The following is a 16,455-nucleotide window of genomic DNA, read 5'->3' as shown; positions in this document are numbered from 1 at the left end:
GAAAGAGTACAGTGTGTGTGTGCTGATACAAAGCATGACAGAGCCTTGCTGCTGTGTGCATCCACAAGCAGCTGCAGAGCTCATTACTGCAGACATGCAGCAGTGTGTAGAAGAGGTGGAGAGCGTTCAATCAGCTGTCTTCCTCCTCATCTGCAAGGAGAAAGCCGCTGAGATGTGTTCCTCAGGCTGTCAGTTCTGCTTCTGCTCCACTCTGACAACTATGCATACAGTCACACAAAAAAAAAAAACTGCAAGAGAGCTTCCTCCTCAAAGGACGGTGCATCCAACCTTGGATGACGCATGTTTAATCTTATTTAGTATTATACAGAAACAAATAAGCAAAAACGTGGAGGCAGTCAGTGAAAAAACTGGGATTTAATGGTTTTTAGGAGCAGTTTTGGCTGCAAAACCTGTGTGAGGTTATCATTCCCCATCACTCTTCATGTTGGTTCAGTCTACGGGGGTTTGCAGGTTTTTATTGCGCCACAGCGGCCTTTAGGTCCTGTCATACCATTCAATCATTCTGAGGTCAGGATGTAAACGGAGCCATAGCTACACCTTCATTCTTTCTTTTTCAGCCATTTGGTTTCAGATTTGCGGCTGCAGTCTGGGTAATTGTTTTATTCCTGGAGGCATTTGCAGCCAAGCTTTAGTTGTCTCACAGATGGCATCAGAACTGTCGGAAATGTTTCCCACTTCTGAATAAACTTGTCACTGCTGAACAATGGACTTTAGATTGTTTAGAAATTGATTAAAAATCCTTCGCAGTAACAGTTCCCCGTCTCAGATCATCGCTCATAATTTTCCTGCTTTTTGTGAACACGTGTAAATGCTCCAAACCAGCAGACTGCTGGAATTTCTACCTTTATAAAAACCAGTCAAACTGGATCCTTTTTCCTCCAGAACTGCTTTAATAATTGGTGACACCGAATCATGGAAGAATTGGAAACATTCCACAGATTTTGCTTCATATTGACATGAAGCATCACCTAGTTCCTGCAAATCCATCATGTAAATCTCCCGTTCCACCTCATCATGATGAGAATCTCCCGTTCCACCACATCATGATGAGAATCTCCCGTTCCACCTCATCACCATGAGAGTCTCCCGTTCCACCACATCACCATGAGAATCTCCCGTTCCACCTCATCACCATGAGAATCTCCCGTTCCACCTCATCATGATGAGAATCTCCCGTTCCACCTCATCACCATGAGAATCTCCCGTTCCACCTCATCACCATGAGAATCTCCCGTTCCACCTCATCATGATGAGAATCTCCCGTTCCACCTCATCATGATGAGAATCTCCCGTTCCACCTCATCACCATGAGAATCTCCCGTTCCACCTCATCATGATGAGAATCTCCCGTTCCACCTCATCATGATGAGAATCTCCCGTTCCACCTCATCACCATGAGAATCTCCCGTTCCACCTCATCATGATGAGAATCTCCCGTTCCACCTCATCACCATGAGAATCTCCCGTTCCACCTCATCACCAAGAGAATCTCCCGTTCCACCTCATCATGATGAGAATCTCCCGTTCCACCACATCATGATGAGAATCTCCCGTTCCACCTCATCATGATGAGAATCTCCCGTTCCACCTCATCATGATGAGAATCTCCCGTTCCACCTCATCACCATGAGAATCTCCCGTTCCACCACATCATGATGAGAATCTCCCGTTCCACCACATCATGATGAGAATCTCCCGTTCCACCTCATCATGATGAGAATCTCCCGTTCCACCACATCATGATGAGAATCTCCCGTTCCACCTCATCACCATGAGAATCTCCCGTTCCACCTCATCATGATGAGAATCTCCCATTCCACCTCATCACCATGAGAATCTCCCGTTCCACCTCATCACCATGAGAATCTCCCGTTCCACCTCATCACCATGAGAATCTCCCGTTCCACCACATCATGATGAGAATCTCCCGTTCCACCTCATCATGATGAGAATCTCCCGTTCCACCTCATCACCATGAGAATCTCCCGTTCCACCTCATCACCATGAGAATCTCCCGTTCCACCTCATCATGATGAGAATCTCCCGTTCCACCTCATCACCATGAGAATCTCCCGTTCCACCTCATCACCATGAGAATCTCCCGTTCCACCTCATCACCATGAGAATCTCCCGTTCCACCTCATCACCATGAGAATCTCCCGTTCCACCTCATCATGATGAGAATCTCCCGTTCCACCTCATCATGATGAGAATCTCCCGTTCCACCTCATCACCATGAGAATCTCCCGTTCCACCTCATCACCATGAGAATCTCCCGTTCCACCTCATCATGATGAGAATCTCCCGTTCCACCTCATCACCATGAGAATCTCCCGTTCCACCTCATCACCATGAGAATCTCCCGTTCCACCTCATCACCATGAGAATCTCCCGTTCCACCACATCATGATGAGAATCTCCCGTTCCACCTCATCATGATGAGAATCTCCCGTTCCACCTCATCACCATGAGAATCTCCCGTTCCACCTCATCATGATGAGAATCTCCAGATCCACCTCATCATGATGAGAATCTCCCGTTCCACCTCATCACCATGAGAATCTCCCGTTCCACCTCATCACCATGAGAATCTCCCGTTCCACCTCATCATGATGAGAATCTCCAGATCCACCTCATCATGATGACAATCTCCCGTTCCACCTCATCATGATGAGAATCTCCCGTTCCACCTCATCACCATGAGAATCTCCCGTTCCACCTCATCACCATGAGAATCTCCCGTTCCACCTCATCACCATGAGAATCTCCCGTTCCACCACATCATGATGAGAATCTCCCGTTCCACCTCATCATGATGAGAATCTCCCGTTCCACCTCATCATGATGAGAATCTCCCGTTCCACCTCATCACCATGAGAATCTCCCGTTCCCCTCATCATGATGAGAATCTCCCGTTCCACCTCATCACGATGAGAATCTCCCGTTCCACCTCATCACCATGAGAATCTCCAGTTCCACCTCATCATGATGAGAATCTCCAGTTCCACCTCATCATGATGAGAATCTCCAGTTCCACCTCATCATGATGAGAATCTCCCGTTCCACCTCATCATGATGAGAATCTCCAGTTCCACCTCATCATGATGAGAATCTCCAGTTCCACCTCATCATGATGAGAATCTTCCGTTCCACCTCATCATGATGAGAATCTCCAGTTCCACCTCATCACCATGAGAATCTCCCGTTCCACCACATCATGATGAGAATGTTCAGTTCCACCTCATCACCATGAGAATCTCCCGTTCCACCGCATCACCATGAGAATCTCCCGTTCCACCTCATCACCATGAGAATCTCCCGTTCCACCTCATCATGATGAGAATTTCCCATTCCACCTCATCACCATGAGAATCTCCCGTTCCTCCTCATCACCATGAGAACCTCCCGTTCCACCTCATCACCATGAGAATCTCCCGTTCCACCTCATCATGATGAGAATCTCCCGTTCCATCTCATCATGATGAGAATCTCCCGTTCCACCTCATCATGATGAGAATCTCCCGTTCCACCTCATCACCATGAGAATCTCCCGTTCCACCTCATCACCATGAGAATCTCCCGTTCCACCTCATCATGATAAGAATCTCCCGTTCCACCTCATCACCATGAGAATCTCCCGTTCCCCTCATCATGATGAGAATCTCCCATTCCACCACATCACCATGAGAATCTCCCGTTCCACCTCATCACCATCAGAATCTCCCGTTCCACCTCATTACCATGAGAATCTCCCGTTCCACCTCATCATGATGAGAATCTCCCGTTCCACCTCATCACCATGAGAATCTCCCGTTCCACCTCATCACCATGAGAATCTCCCGTTCCACCTCATCACCATGAGAATCTCCTGTTCCACCTCATCATGATGAGAATCTCCAGTTCCACCTCATCATGATGAGAATCTCCCGTTCCACCGCATCACCATGAGAATCTCCCGTTCCACCTCATCACCATGAGAATCTCCCGTTCCACCTCATCACCATGAGAATCTCCCGTTCCACCTCATCACCATGAGAATCTCCCGTTCCACCTCATCACCATGAGAATCTCCTGTTCCACCTCATCACCATGAGAATCTCCTGTTCCACCTCATCACCATGAGAATCTCCCGTTCCACCTCATCACCATGAGAATCTCCCGTTCCTCCTCATCACCATGAGAATCTCCCGTTCCACCTCATCACCATGAGAATCTCCCGTTCCACCTCATCACCATGAGAATCTCCAGTTCCACCTCATCACCATGAGAATCTCCCAGTTCCACCTCATCACCATGAGAATCTCCCGTTCCTCCTCATCACCATGAGAACCTCCCGTTCCACCTCATCACCATGAGAACCTCCCGTTCCACCACATCCTATCGTGTGGACGACGTTGAGTACAGGAAACTCATCGTCATGGAGATGATGTGAGCTTGGTGACACGGTACATCATCCTGCTGGAAGTTTCCATCAGAAGATGCTTTTTATGAATACATATGTTTTTCTTTTCAGCAGCTTTTGTGCTGTTTTCTTATAGAATAAGTATAGGTAAGTTATGTTAGATTCTTATGATTGAATATTATAATGAAAATAGCCTAAATTTGAATTTTGCTAGGTATTACTGGTTGTTGTTTTATTTATAGGATTTATGGACAGTAGAAACTGATATCAATGCAAACCGCTAAACTCAAACAACCCCAAAGAACTCATTTATAGGCTAAACTTAACTGAGACAGAACCGCATGCACAACAGCTCCTGGAGTCGTTTCCTTCAGCTGTTAATGGCAATAACACTTTCTGCTTCTCTTTCAACAAGTCAATGGGCCTAAACCTTTTTAATGTCAAAGCCCTGGAGCAACTACAGGCTATCATTAGCCACTGTAGATTCCCCAGTGCAAGCCAAAGTGGGATAAATGAGGCGAGACGCAGCAAAATCACAGCTTTCTCCATCACAGAAAAGTGACTGTGAAACCTTCGGAGGGACAGTAATAAACTGACTGAGAATTTATTCATAAATTCAGATGAGGCTATCAAACAGGGTTTTCAGATTTTAAAGAGTAAACCTGTTCCCCCTTGCTCTTCATCTGCCATCCTCCCATGTTTCATCATCCTCTACGCAGAGACCAGCAAGCTCTGTGCACATGTAGAATGAATCAAACAAATTTGACTAATTTAAAACATCTTCAGGGAAATGGTGCAGCAGAAATAGATTCCCTCATTTGCAACAAATCCATCCCATACAGCTCGTTTAATCCCAACTTAATGCAGAAAACGACTGACTTAGAACTCATTGTGTTGGGGGATTACGTTTGCACGTCTCTACTTGGCATATTGTATTACAGAGAACTTAATTCCATTTATTTACTGTCAGAAATGCCAACTGGCGTGTCGTAGAACATTTTGGTGCAATGAGATGTAAAATTCCTATGATGACTGCAGCGCCCTAAAGTAAGACAGTCAATCAAGGTGGGAATCACAGGACGAATAAAAAAAAAAACAAGGAGAGAAAGTCGTAAGTCATCCAACCAGCTGAAACACGAAATGCGGGGAATTATATTAACTGGCAGCTTCGCTGGCATGTCTCTGGTGGTTCTGGGACAGCCGGAATGATGGAATTTGATCAAGCTGCTTTGATTGTTTGAGGCTGCTACGAGCGTTAGTGTCTCCACCTGCAGAGCCGTGACACTGCAGCAGGACAGGTGGATGGCAGGCAGAGCTAACACTATAAAAAATATCCAAAGAACATATAAATACCCCAACACAGTTATTAAAGTTTCTATATTTATAATGGATAAATAACTAAATAGAATGTGCGCCTGTGCTTTCGGAGTGAATGGCCACACTAAGGGTGCATTCCCATCAGGATAAGTCTGCTAGACTTGGTCCGATAGGGGACTCGGCTCAGTTGTAGGGGACAATATCCATTCAGACTGAGGTCACATTCATGCTGCACTTTGGTCAAACAAGTCAAACCATTGGAATAATATATCCCCATTCCCACTAAATTGGGATAGAAGTCCTCTCTTTTGCTTATTTAGCGAAAGAGAGGACAAGACCGGCGTGAAGAAAGTAAACTGTTTCCTAAACATGGAGACAAAACTATTGCTAGTTTGGTTTTTTATTTTTTCTTATGTAAGTATACTGCAGAAACACAGTATGAACAACAGACGAGGCAGAGGACCCTTAATGCCATTGCTATGGCTACCCACAATGCAATGCTACAACATATGCAGGAAGTGACTTTTTTTGTAGTCCACTTCCTGTATTTGGTCCACTTAAACCGACTGAGACCTGTGTTTGTAGGTCGAGTTCGCTTCTTTCGTCAGAGTCAGAATTCATTTGGCGCATTCACATTTCCCCAAACAAAGTGGACTTTCCAGGCAAACGGACTCGGATTTCAACCAAAAAGGCTGATGTGGATTTGCCGTAAAGAAGCAAAAGTCTTAAATCTACCAAAGAGTTCAGGCTTGCTTAAGTCTTTGCAGACGTATTTGAGTTGGAAAGCAATGGGAAACGATTCAAAGCTAAACTGGTTTTTACAGAAGCTTAAAATTAGGGATGTTCAGTACTGTTTTGTTTTTTTTTTTGTTTGGTTGTTTTTTTTTTTTTCAACAGATGGACAAAATCGTTTCTTTGGCTAACTCTTCATTTCCAAAACCGATATCAACCAATACTGATACTTTTTAAGCAAGTTGTGCCAAAAAACAAAGATATCTGGAAAACTATTCATGACATCTCTTATGGTTTGTTGTCTTGAATTAGAGGAGGCATAGCTGAAGAGTTTGATATATATTATGTTATATATTATGTTATGTGAAAGTTGTCATTAAAAAAAAAAAGTACAAACCCATACCGATAATTTCCCATATTGCATTTATTAATAATAATATCAGTAAGCCACTAATATCAGACATCTCTATTTATACTGCTAAAGGCTAACAGTTATAAACTGTGATTGGATCGGTGTAGCACGTAGCTCATCTGGTCGAGCAGCTATACCATGTACAGGCTGGCTCCTCGCTGAAACCAGGCCAGGTACAAGTCATTTCCCGCTCTCTCTGATTCCCTTTTCTGTCTAGCTGTTGTCAAATAAAAGCCATGAGAGACCAGAACTATGATAAAAAATACACGTCTGTGACAAATAAAGATCAGTTAATGCTCAACAGAGTTGACAAATACACAGATTCAGTTTTGTCCATCTCCTGCGTCGGGTACATAATGTAGCCCGTTTCTAGGGGTTGAGCCAACTGTCACACTATGCAGCAAAACTAATGAAAATCACGGGGGGGAGTGTTGAATTGTTTAGGTGAAACACAACCAACAAAAGGAACAAACCACAGAAGAAGACGAACAGGAGGAAGACAATACAGGACCTGCCAAATGAAAATCATCCAAATAGGAAAAAGAAGAATTTGAGAACAGCAAAAAGCTTTGTGATTTTATTCTTCTGTGTCTTCTGGAGTTTTTTAGGCAGATGTAAGCATCTTTATAGCGGTGTCAAAAGCAACCGGTGTCAAAACACGGAAGTAAACTCTGAACTAAGCACTGCCCTCTAGTGGATGAACTGATTTCACAACTATGACACCAACATATGACAATGCTTGAAACAGACGACGTCCCCAAATTACATACAGAAAGGAACATAAAAGGGCATTAAATGTGCAAATGCATGCATATGGGTGGCTAATTAAAGCTAACATAAAAGATGAGCAAGCTTAAAGCATTCTGCGCATCAGTACAACACATTTTCAAAAGTGTAAAGTTTGATATGTAGAGAATATTGAACTCGCTGTGGAAGTCACTCATTATGCATTTTCGCTCTCTTGTGGTGCAAACTAGGCCTTTGCTTTTCAACGGCCTTGACATTTTTAAATATGCACGGCACAATCAAAGATTAATTTCAGGTTTGGTTGAATCTTTTGAGTGTTTACCTTGTTTCCTGATTATTTTTTGTAGAAATGACTGCCAGATGTTTGGCAAAATGAATAACAACCACACCAGTAGCTTGAGACACTAATAAAATCAGCTGATTTGCAACACAAAGCATTTAAACATCTTTTATGTTATTTCTGTCGACAGACGGAGCTTTAAGACTTCATTTTCATTTAAAAGAAGGGTATTTCTTAGAGTGTAATGCACCAAGTCTCCCCTTTTCGTCTTATCTCAGTCCCTCTTCCCCTCAATGTTCCTGCATCATCACATCCTTCCTTTCAGAGGCAGATAGAGGGAGACTGACTCACCCATGTCCAATTATCCTGACATGTGCCTGGACTTAGAGCAGGAACCTGGGATTTTCCTTCCTGCTGCATCACAGATTCATTTATGTAGATGTTTGAGTCTCCAACTTCATGCGCTGAATTTCTAATACACCCATACTTGTCCTTTTACTTACATGCTGTCTCTGCTACAAGCCTGCAAGGGTTCATGAAGCACTTGTAGTCATTTTCACCTGTAAGATGGAAATGCAGCAAGCTCTGCCTCTCTCATTCAGCCAGGTAACAAAAACACAACACCCACACAGATCACTTACATCAGCGGAGCAATTTTCCACCAGCAGACACTTAAACTGCCATAAAACAACAAGCCTCCTCCTTCATACACGCATTTCAGACTCTATAATTGGCAGCTGAACTCTCCACTGTCTCGCAGCCAATCACATGCAAGACGCAGTGAATTAACACGGGACAGGACACACACCAGCCTTTACAAACTCTCCTGGCTCCAGTTGTGGGTTGGCAGGAGGTAAGAAGGGAGGTGTCACAAGCAAGACAGTTCCCATGGCAACGTCCAGGTGACTCACCAACCAGGGATGCAGTTGCCCTGACAACCTGCGGTGTGTAGCTTGGCTATGGGAGCTGAGTGAAAAGGAAGAAAACACTGTGGGTGTTTGTTATCGTGGGTGTTGGAGTAAAAACGGCGGATTGAACAAGTGATGAGCAAACAGAATCCACTGAGAGGCCACGGGGTGAAGGATTAGATCACACTAAATCCATCCAGGAAATCTGATTTAAAGTCAGCGAAAAGGTGGCGAAATATACTCTGGAGAAGATCTGAGGAACAAGAAGCAAAGCGTCTTTTGTTACCATTTCATGCAATGACGATGGACTTAAAGTGTCTCTTTGATGCACTCTTTTCAGTCTAGTCTATTTTAGTATGCAAGTCCAGAAAGGCAAGAAATAATCAAGCAGTTTTCACAAACCCCTTCTTTCATTTTGTATTGATCCTTTCAGATCAGCCTCTGCTAGAAACAAGCCAACAGAGGAAGCTCCGCCCTCTGTCCTGCAGGCTGCGTCTGATTGGTCAACTGGTAGGAGTAGTTATACTGAGCAGTGAAGGTGGGCGTGGCTTTCTTCTAATGAACGTGGATAATCTAGAGAAGATGACCAATCACTGAGTCTCTCCCCCGGGACGTCACTAAAACTTTGAAGTGGAAAAACCCCCTCCAAAATCAATCTTTTCTGTCGCCATGGAAACCGAACATATAGAGTGCTGGAAAACTCAAACATGTGTTTAGGTGATAAAAAAACCGGCGCTGCTCATATGTCTGATGAGTTTTCAACACTATAAGACTATGGAAAGCTCAGAAAACTAAAACAACATAATAGAGCCCCTTTAATGAGCATTATATTTTAATTTCATAGACAAAAAAAATCACCAAATGTCAGCTTAAAACGATAAAACCTTCTGATAAAAGTATCTAACTCTTTAATGAGTGTTATGCTAGCTACGCTGTGTGGATGTCTGCAGCAAGTTGTCACTGAGGAATTATACATATGAGGACATGTCGCAACATGAAAATTTGCCTGAATGGTCCAACATGAAGTGAATAGGACACCACCTTGGTTAGCCCACCCCGCCGTCATGATGGGGCAACAAAGTGACTTGTTTACCGTGTTTGTTCCCTTTTATTTTAAGTTGCAGCGCTTTTTTGTGACTTTAATGTTCTTTGTGTTGGATTGTCTTTTAGTGTCTGCTTGTTCAGAAAAGTCAAATGTATTAATATGGAATTTAATAAAAAGGTAAATCCTCCTAAAAGTGTCAATTTAGCTCATTTTCCACAACATGTAACCAAAACCCTCGATGTAATTTCACAATTCAATCGTCAGTTTCGTCTCATAAAGTTGTTATAACTGCATCAGCAAGATGTTGGTGTGAAATTAAATGCATAGATGTTTCCAAATACAATCATTTTAATCTTTTAATGGCTAAAAATAAAAGGCGTTTGAAAGGATCCGCAGAAACATCTACTGGAATAGAAGGAGGAAACTGAAAGAGATCCAATAATGATGATAATTAACAAAACTGGTTGAGTCCAGTAGTATGCTCATGTCATTGGTACCCAATCCTTTTGATACTTCATTTCACTGATCAACCTTTCTGTCACTGGTACGCTTTTTGGGTTTCACCCTCTTCATCAAACATTTGGAGCATTTCTAGTATGATTTATTCCCAGGTTTTCATTCTATTCTAGTTAATCCCAGAGTGTTTAAATATGCTGATCTATTGAACTGGAATCCACTGTTTGAATCTAAAGAAGCAGATTTACTTGGATGAGTGTAACCAGTGGTGCACTGGTCCCTCGGGAAGTAGTTATACTCCCAATTTTTCACCATTTTTCTTTAAAAACAGAAAAAAGTAGCCCAGAAAATGCTGTTTCAGGAAAAGTGACATGTGACACTATGTTTAATTTACCCAAAAGATCCATTAGTATATTTGCTCATTGTCACACAATTTCTGCTCTTTGGTTTCAGGAATGACTAAACCAATACTGGCACACAGACTGGTGAAAGACAGACTTATAGACATATATACATATATCTTTATTATGTCTATGTTCAGGCTAAACTCAACGCAGCTGATGGCTAACTGCACCAGTATAGCATACTGGTAACCTTAGCTGAGCTGCTGGGCGACGTTGCTACATGTTTAGGGACGTTTGTGATGTAAAAGCAGCATCACAGGAGGTTTAGAAGTGGGTATACTCCGTATACCTGTGTATACCTTGGAATACACCATTTGCAATGTTTCAATAGTATCTTTCGGCATTTGGAGTCAAATTTAGTGTATTCATCACATCTTACAGTGTGTTCAGACCAAACGCGTTTTGAGCGTCGAAAACGCTCAAAACACTGAACGCTCGACGCTGGTCACTAAACTGCCGCTTTTGTGTCCGACGCCCAAAACGCTCCCAACGCTCCTGCCGTGTCTGCCGCAAGCGGCAAATGCGGCGGAAAAGAGAGGAGGGAGGCGGAGCTTTTCTTCCGGTCAGTCTGAATGATGGCGGATTCAGTAGAATGGCATTGTTTTATTTAATAAATAAAGCTAGAGAACGTTGTCGTAGGGCAGCGGTAGTCAGTGTTAATGCAACAAGAGCCGCACTCAGCAGAGAGCCGCCAACCCCCCCCCCCCCCCCAAACAAACCATTACTAGGCAACGTATCCTGCTACGTTGCCAAATAAGTAACATTCAGCTTTTTCGGAAGGAATGGTTATCCTAAATATTGCATGGAGTAATGGCGTCTCAGTCCTGTGTCTGGATTCACCACAGAAATCCTCCGGGAGGTGCGAACTGATCGCTCTGATTGGTTGACGCCCCGTGTCGAGCGGCAAAAGTTCAGCTTTGCCCATCTCTGGCTTTTGACGCGCGTTTCGCGCACAACGCCGACGCCCAAAACACTCAAAGCGCAACGCGAGAAAGCTCAACAACCCCTTGCCGTGCCTCCACGTAGACTTTATATGGAAACCTGCCGCTCTTGACGCTCAAAACGCGTTTGGTCTGAACACACCGTCATTGTTACTGGTCAGGTCTTCCTCTTCTGTTCAGTACTCAAATTCGTTGAAATCTTTCCCAGTTAACGAGAGATTCTTATATGATATAATATGACATTAGGGATCACCTGTAACATGAGCTGGCAGAACAAAACAACCAAAACAAGAATAAATGCTTTAAGAAGAAGGCGTTCTCAGAAGAGAAGACAACTGTGTAGTTTTGCTAGTCCTACCGTTGCGCGGACATGCGTTGAGCCGGTGGTTGATGTCGAGAGAGCTGGGTTTGCGTGTGACGGCGGTGGTCACAGACTCGTACGGGTTGTCTTCGTCTTCAGGCAGGAAAACGTCCAGCGATGGAGAGGCGATGATCTCTGCTGAGCGCTTTGAATCCTAAAGGAGGACAGAACCAAGACGGACATTTTGGCCACTTTCTGGAACATGTTGCAGACGTATCAGGAGACGTATTAGGACGGCTTGTCTTGTCCAAATCACCAGATGTAGATTATTCATTTAACTTAACGACACCAACAGCATTAATTATGTACAGGAATCATACTGGTCTATGATCAGCCCCCCCAACAGGCTGATACATGATGAGTCGTTTTGATAAATGGTGACAAAAAAAGTCAAATGAAGAAGTTTCCTTATTTATTCATGAAAAGCCAAAGTTTGACATTAACATCTTATAAACCAGATGTGAAGCAAAGGACATAGAAAAAAGACAAACAGGGTCTTATTCAATCAGATGCGTCCATCGTTCCATGTCGTTACAGCTGAATAACCAGCTCAGCTCAAAGCGATCATCCCACTGAGCCATGTCCATCCATGTGGATTACCACCAAACGTCAATGTCGTCTTTTATAGAAGGCTGGAATTAGTAAAAACTTTCCTTCTTTTAAAACCCCTGGAAGGGGAAGGAGGGGCTTTTGCTATGACTGTGATAAAGAAAAGAAGTTTACCTGGAGCGTGTTTCATGTTATCTGATAAGAAAAGAAAATCCTTTGGTAGATATGAAGATATGCTTTTTAATCTGGAACCTTACAGACAATACAAGATCCAAAAGGTTTCTTTCACTTTATCAATAGACTAAACAGATGATGCATCTTTGTCACATCACGATAGCTTCAGGGTCTCTTCTCATCACATGGTCTGAGCAGGGGGGGGTGTGAATAAAGCAGAAAAACAGCTGGGAAAAGAGGCCTAAATTCACCAAACGCAACAGAGCGCAAAATGTCATCATCGAAATATGAAAACAGGATCTATTTGTTTTTTAATGCAACAGCAGTTTTTTTCCTTTAAAATGTAAGATTCTTCGCCAACACGTCCACCCCCGAGGCATGTACGATATTAAGAGGAAATAAATTTTAAAATATAAATTTTGCGCGTTCCTGCTCTGAATAAGTGAATGAAAGAATGTTAATAAGCCTGAGATAAGGTTTTAGGCAAAAGGTTTGAGAGGTATCAGAGCGTTTTCCTTAAAAGAGTGTGAATAAAACAGAACCAGTGATAAAGAGACGCCTGGTGTAGAGGAAGGGCCAACCTATCAGATTATTAATGAGGTGCTTGAAAGAAAAAAAAACAAAAAAACAGCTGGATTTAATTAAATATTTACAGAGTATAATTATCTGTTATATTATGAATATTATATAGAACATGTGTAAATAAATCAAATAAATTTAAAATATTGCCTATAAACCAAAAACAATCATTGCGTATGTCTGTAGAGGTAAAATACGGCATACGGTAAAATATGGCTTTTCTTTTTATTACTATTATAAAAGATTAATTTGCATCAGTAAATTCCACCAACACGCTCCAGCTCTTCTTCTCTGGTTTTAGAGCATTTCTTGGGGCAGAGTTACAGCGCTACCTACTGGCCTGACATTGATCCTACAGCGTTCCCAGTGGCTTTTGGTGGAGGTACGTTTCTTCAACGACTTTATTAACCTCTTTATCAGATCCTCATCCCATTTGGGGAAACATAGGATTTAATATATAAACGAAACGGTAAAAAGAAGGATGTTGAAGCTTTGCTTCTGAGACTTCCTAAAAGTCACTCATTGTGACATTCTCGGCAGGCAGAAGACATCAGCAGCATCCAGGTGGAACAGAACAGAAACCCGTTTTCCAGAGCTTTCTGAGATTTTCCTTCATCGCTGATGAAATCGTCAGGAAATGACACCAGCCAGAGGAAGTGGAATTCCTCTGGAGCTTACAAATTCCTTTTCATCACATCCTACCACTCGTTCATTCATAATGAGCTCACTTTTTAATCCATCTGTTGGTTTTAAGTCCAATCAGCCTGAGGAATCAGACATGCTTGATTCCATTACGAAAACCTGCTCAAAAATAACTGGAATCCTGTTAGAGGTCCGTCTGGGGGGGGATCCTCCGGGACCCCTCACTATGCATTCAGGCTGGTTGGCTTGCATCAGGAGGACCAGAGCCACCTCTCTCCCCTGACCTGACTGGACATCCTCTCCTTGTCGCTGCCTCCATAGATGTTTCCTTTAATGACTGAACTGCACACAACAGTTTTAGCTACTTATTCACTGCTTGGTTTTTATTTGGTTTTATTGTGTTTTATGCTTATGACAATGAGCACGTCTAATGTTCTGCTCTTTCTGTGCCGTTTAATCGTCCCCTTAGGAATAAGTAAAGTACTTCTAAATTTAATTGAATTAATTTCATCTAGTTGTACAGAAGATCACAGAAATTACTTTAAATGTAAGGAAGAGTTGTGAATGTACGGTGGCCGCCAGCGGCCAAAATTCTTCCAGGTATGATATGGTTTCATCTACTTCCACATTGTGTACGTGTGTAATGTCTTCTTCTATGGTCTTTCAAAGTCGGTACTAAAATGTTCAAGCTCAGAGGGTTCTAACTTCACACACAGAGATGTTTGTCCATTCAGAGACACCGTAGTCCACATACATGGTGCTTGCCATGTACGTGAACTTCCACCAAGTAGATATAAATGATTCAGATATTTCTGTAAAGTGAATAAATACCAATAAAACATTGGTTTTTTTTAATGATATATTGAATTTTTCTGTTATTGAGCTTTGATTTTGTGACATGTTGTATTTTAAAACTTTCAGCATTTTGACCTAAAAGAAAATTTGCGTCAGGTACGTCTCATTCAGGATTTTCATGTGATCCTTTCTTTGAGTCCTTCAGAAGGATCTCACATTGCAGACTTTTACCACTCTGGTGAAAAGGTTCAGCCTCAGAGGGTCCAGAGAAAGAGCTGAAGCCCAGAAGGTCCCTTATCGCTGAGGCAGAATGACAGTCAGGAGTGAGGGATGTAAAGCGGAGAAAGGTTGGACGGCGGAGCGACGTTTAGTCGACAAGACAAAACATTTCTTCCCAGTGATGCAACCTCTGGATGTCTGTCTTTTTCCCATAACACCACACTTTATCATCGTCTCTCGGGTGTCTCCTGGCATCCTGGCCTGGCTGTCACCTTCCTAATGGGATCTGTGGTAAACCTGTCACCATGGCGACAAGCTGTGTGGTTGTGCCTGCTTTCAGCCTTGTTTTAAACACATTTCTCAACTTTTTTAATCCTCCAACCTCTTTCTCTGGTTCAACAGCCATTATTCTGCTTGTCGCGATCTGCTCCTACATTACCCACAATGCACCAGGCCATCAATCACACACTGAGCACCTAAAATCAGATAAATCCCTTTGGCTGATGGGGCAATCAGGCCGTTGATGACTTCTCACTCACACTCTCAGCAATCAATCTGAGGTTTATTTCACACAGCGTTAAAAAGGTCTGAGTAACTCAAAGTACTCGTTTCTTTTTCTCCCTCCTTTATTTCCATCAGCACTCAATTAGATTGCCATTACCGGTTAATGGTGAACGAGTCGACCTCGCATGGCTTTGCTCCGCAGGGGTCTGGGCTTGACTGGCACTGCTGTGACGTGACAGTCTGGCCAGGCTCTGGTTTCTCTCACTGAGCTGAAGGAGAAGCTTATAGAGCTCAGAGGCAAGCCGAAAAATGTTATGAAGAAGATTAAAAAGAAAACCCTCTAGTTGAGATTATAAAGATCAAATTAAAGGTGGAAAGAATCGTTTTCATGTTGTGATTAAGATAAGACACGACGAGTTGACACAACAAACAGCAGCTTTGTCTGATTTGAGACGAGATGATTATTTAGTTGTTTCTGGGATTTTATACGACCAGAGGCGACTGAATAAACTCGTCTCCTATCAGTCCTGGCAAAATGATTCATCATCAGTCACATCTGGAGATAACATGATACAAACTGATACCTATACTAGCATCGCAAAGACTCACTGAGTCCACCAAAGTAACGAGATTGTCGGGATGCACAATGTAACATTATGCAAATGTGTCACACATATATGTATGTAGAAATAAATATATATATTTATTATTATATATTTAAATATTATATATATATATATATATATATATATATATATATATATATATATATATATATATATATATATATATATATACATATATATATATATATATATATATATATATGTTTTACAGTTTAATCTATCCTTGTCATTTGAGACATTGCAATAACATTATCATAAAAGTCTATGATAATTATAATAAGCTATAAATTTCATTAACTTCTTAATAAAATAACACAAGTATCAGATCAGTACTGGTTGTC

The 16,455-nt window shown here is 42.4% G+C and overlaps 1 protein-coding gene across 4 annotated transcripts in view; it reads right to left on the bottom strand.

Moving 5' to 3' along the window:
• The window catches only part of anks1b (ankyrin repeat and sterile alpha motif domain containing 1B), a gene marked incomplete at its 5' end in the record, with an annotated part of 320,790 nt that overhangs the window by 126,158 nt on the left and 178,177 nt on the right, over window positions 1-16,455 (bottom strand). For all 4 annotated transcript variants that reach the window (XM_079263373.1, XM_079263375.1, XM_079263374.1 and 1 more), the window contains one exon: window positions 12,024-12,180. In XM_079263373.1, coding sequence (XP_079119499.1) covers window positions 12,024-12,180 — 157 coding nt within the window. The remainder of the gene's footprint in view (window positions 1-12,023; window positions 12,181-16,455) is intronic.

The sequence above is a fragment of the Telmatherina bonti genome (genome assembly GCF_933228915.1).
Source record: "Telmatherina bonti genome assembly, chromosome: 23".
NCBI lineage: Eukaryota > Metazoa > Chordata > Actinopteri > Atheriniformes > Telmatherinidae > Telmatherina > Telmatherina bonti.
The sequence above is the reverse complement of the archived record's forward strand: the minus strand, read 5'-3'. Positions and strand labels throughout refer to the sequence as shown.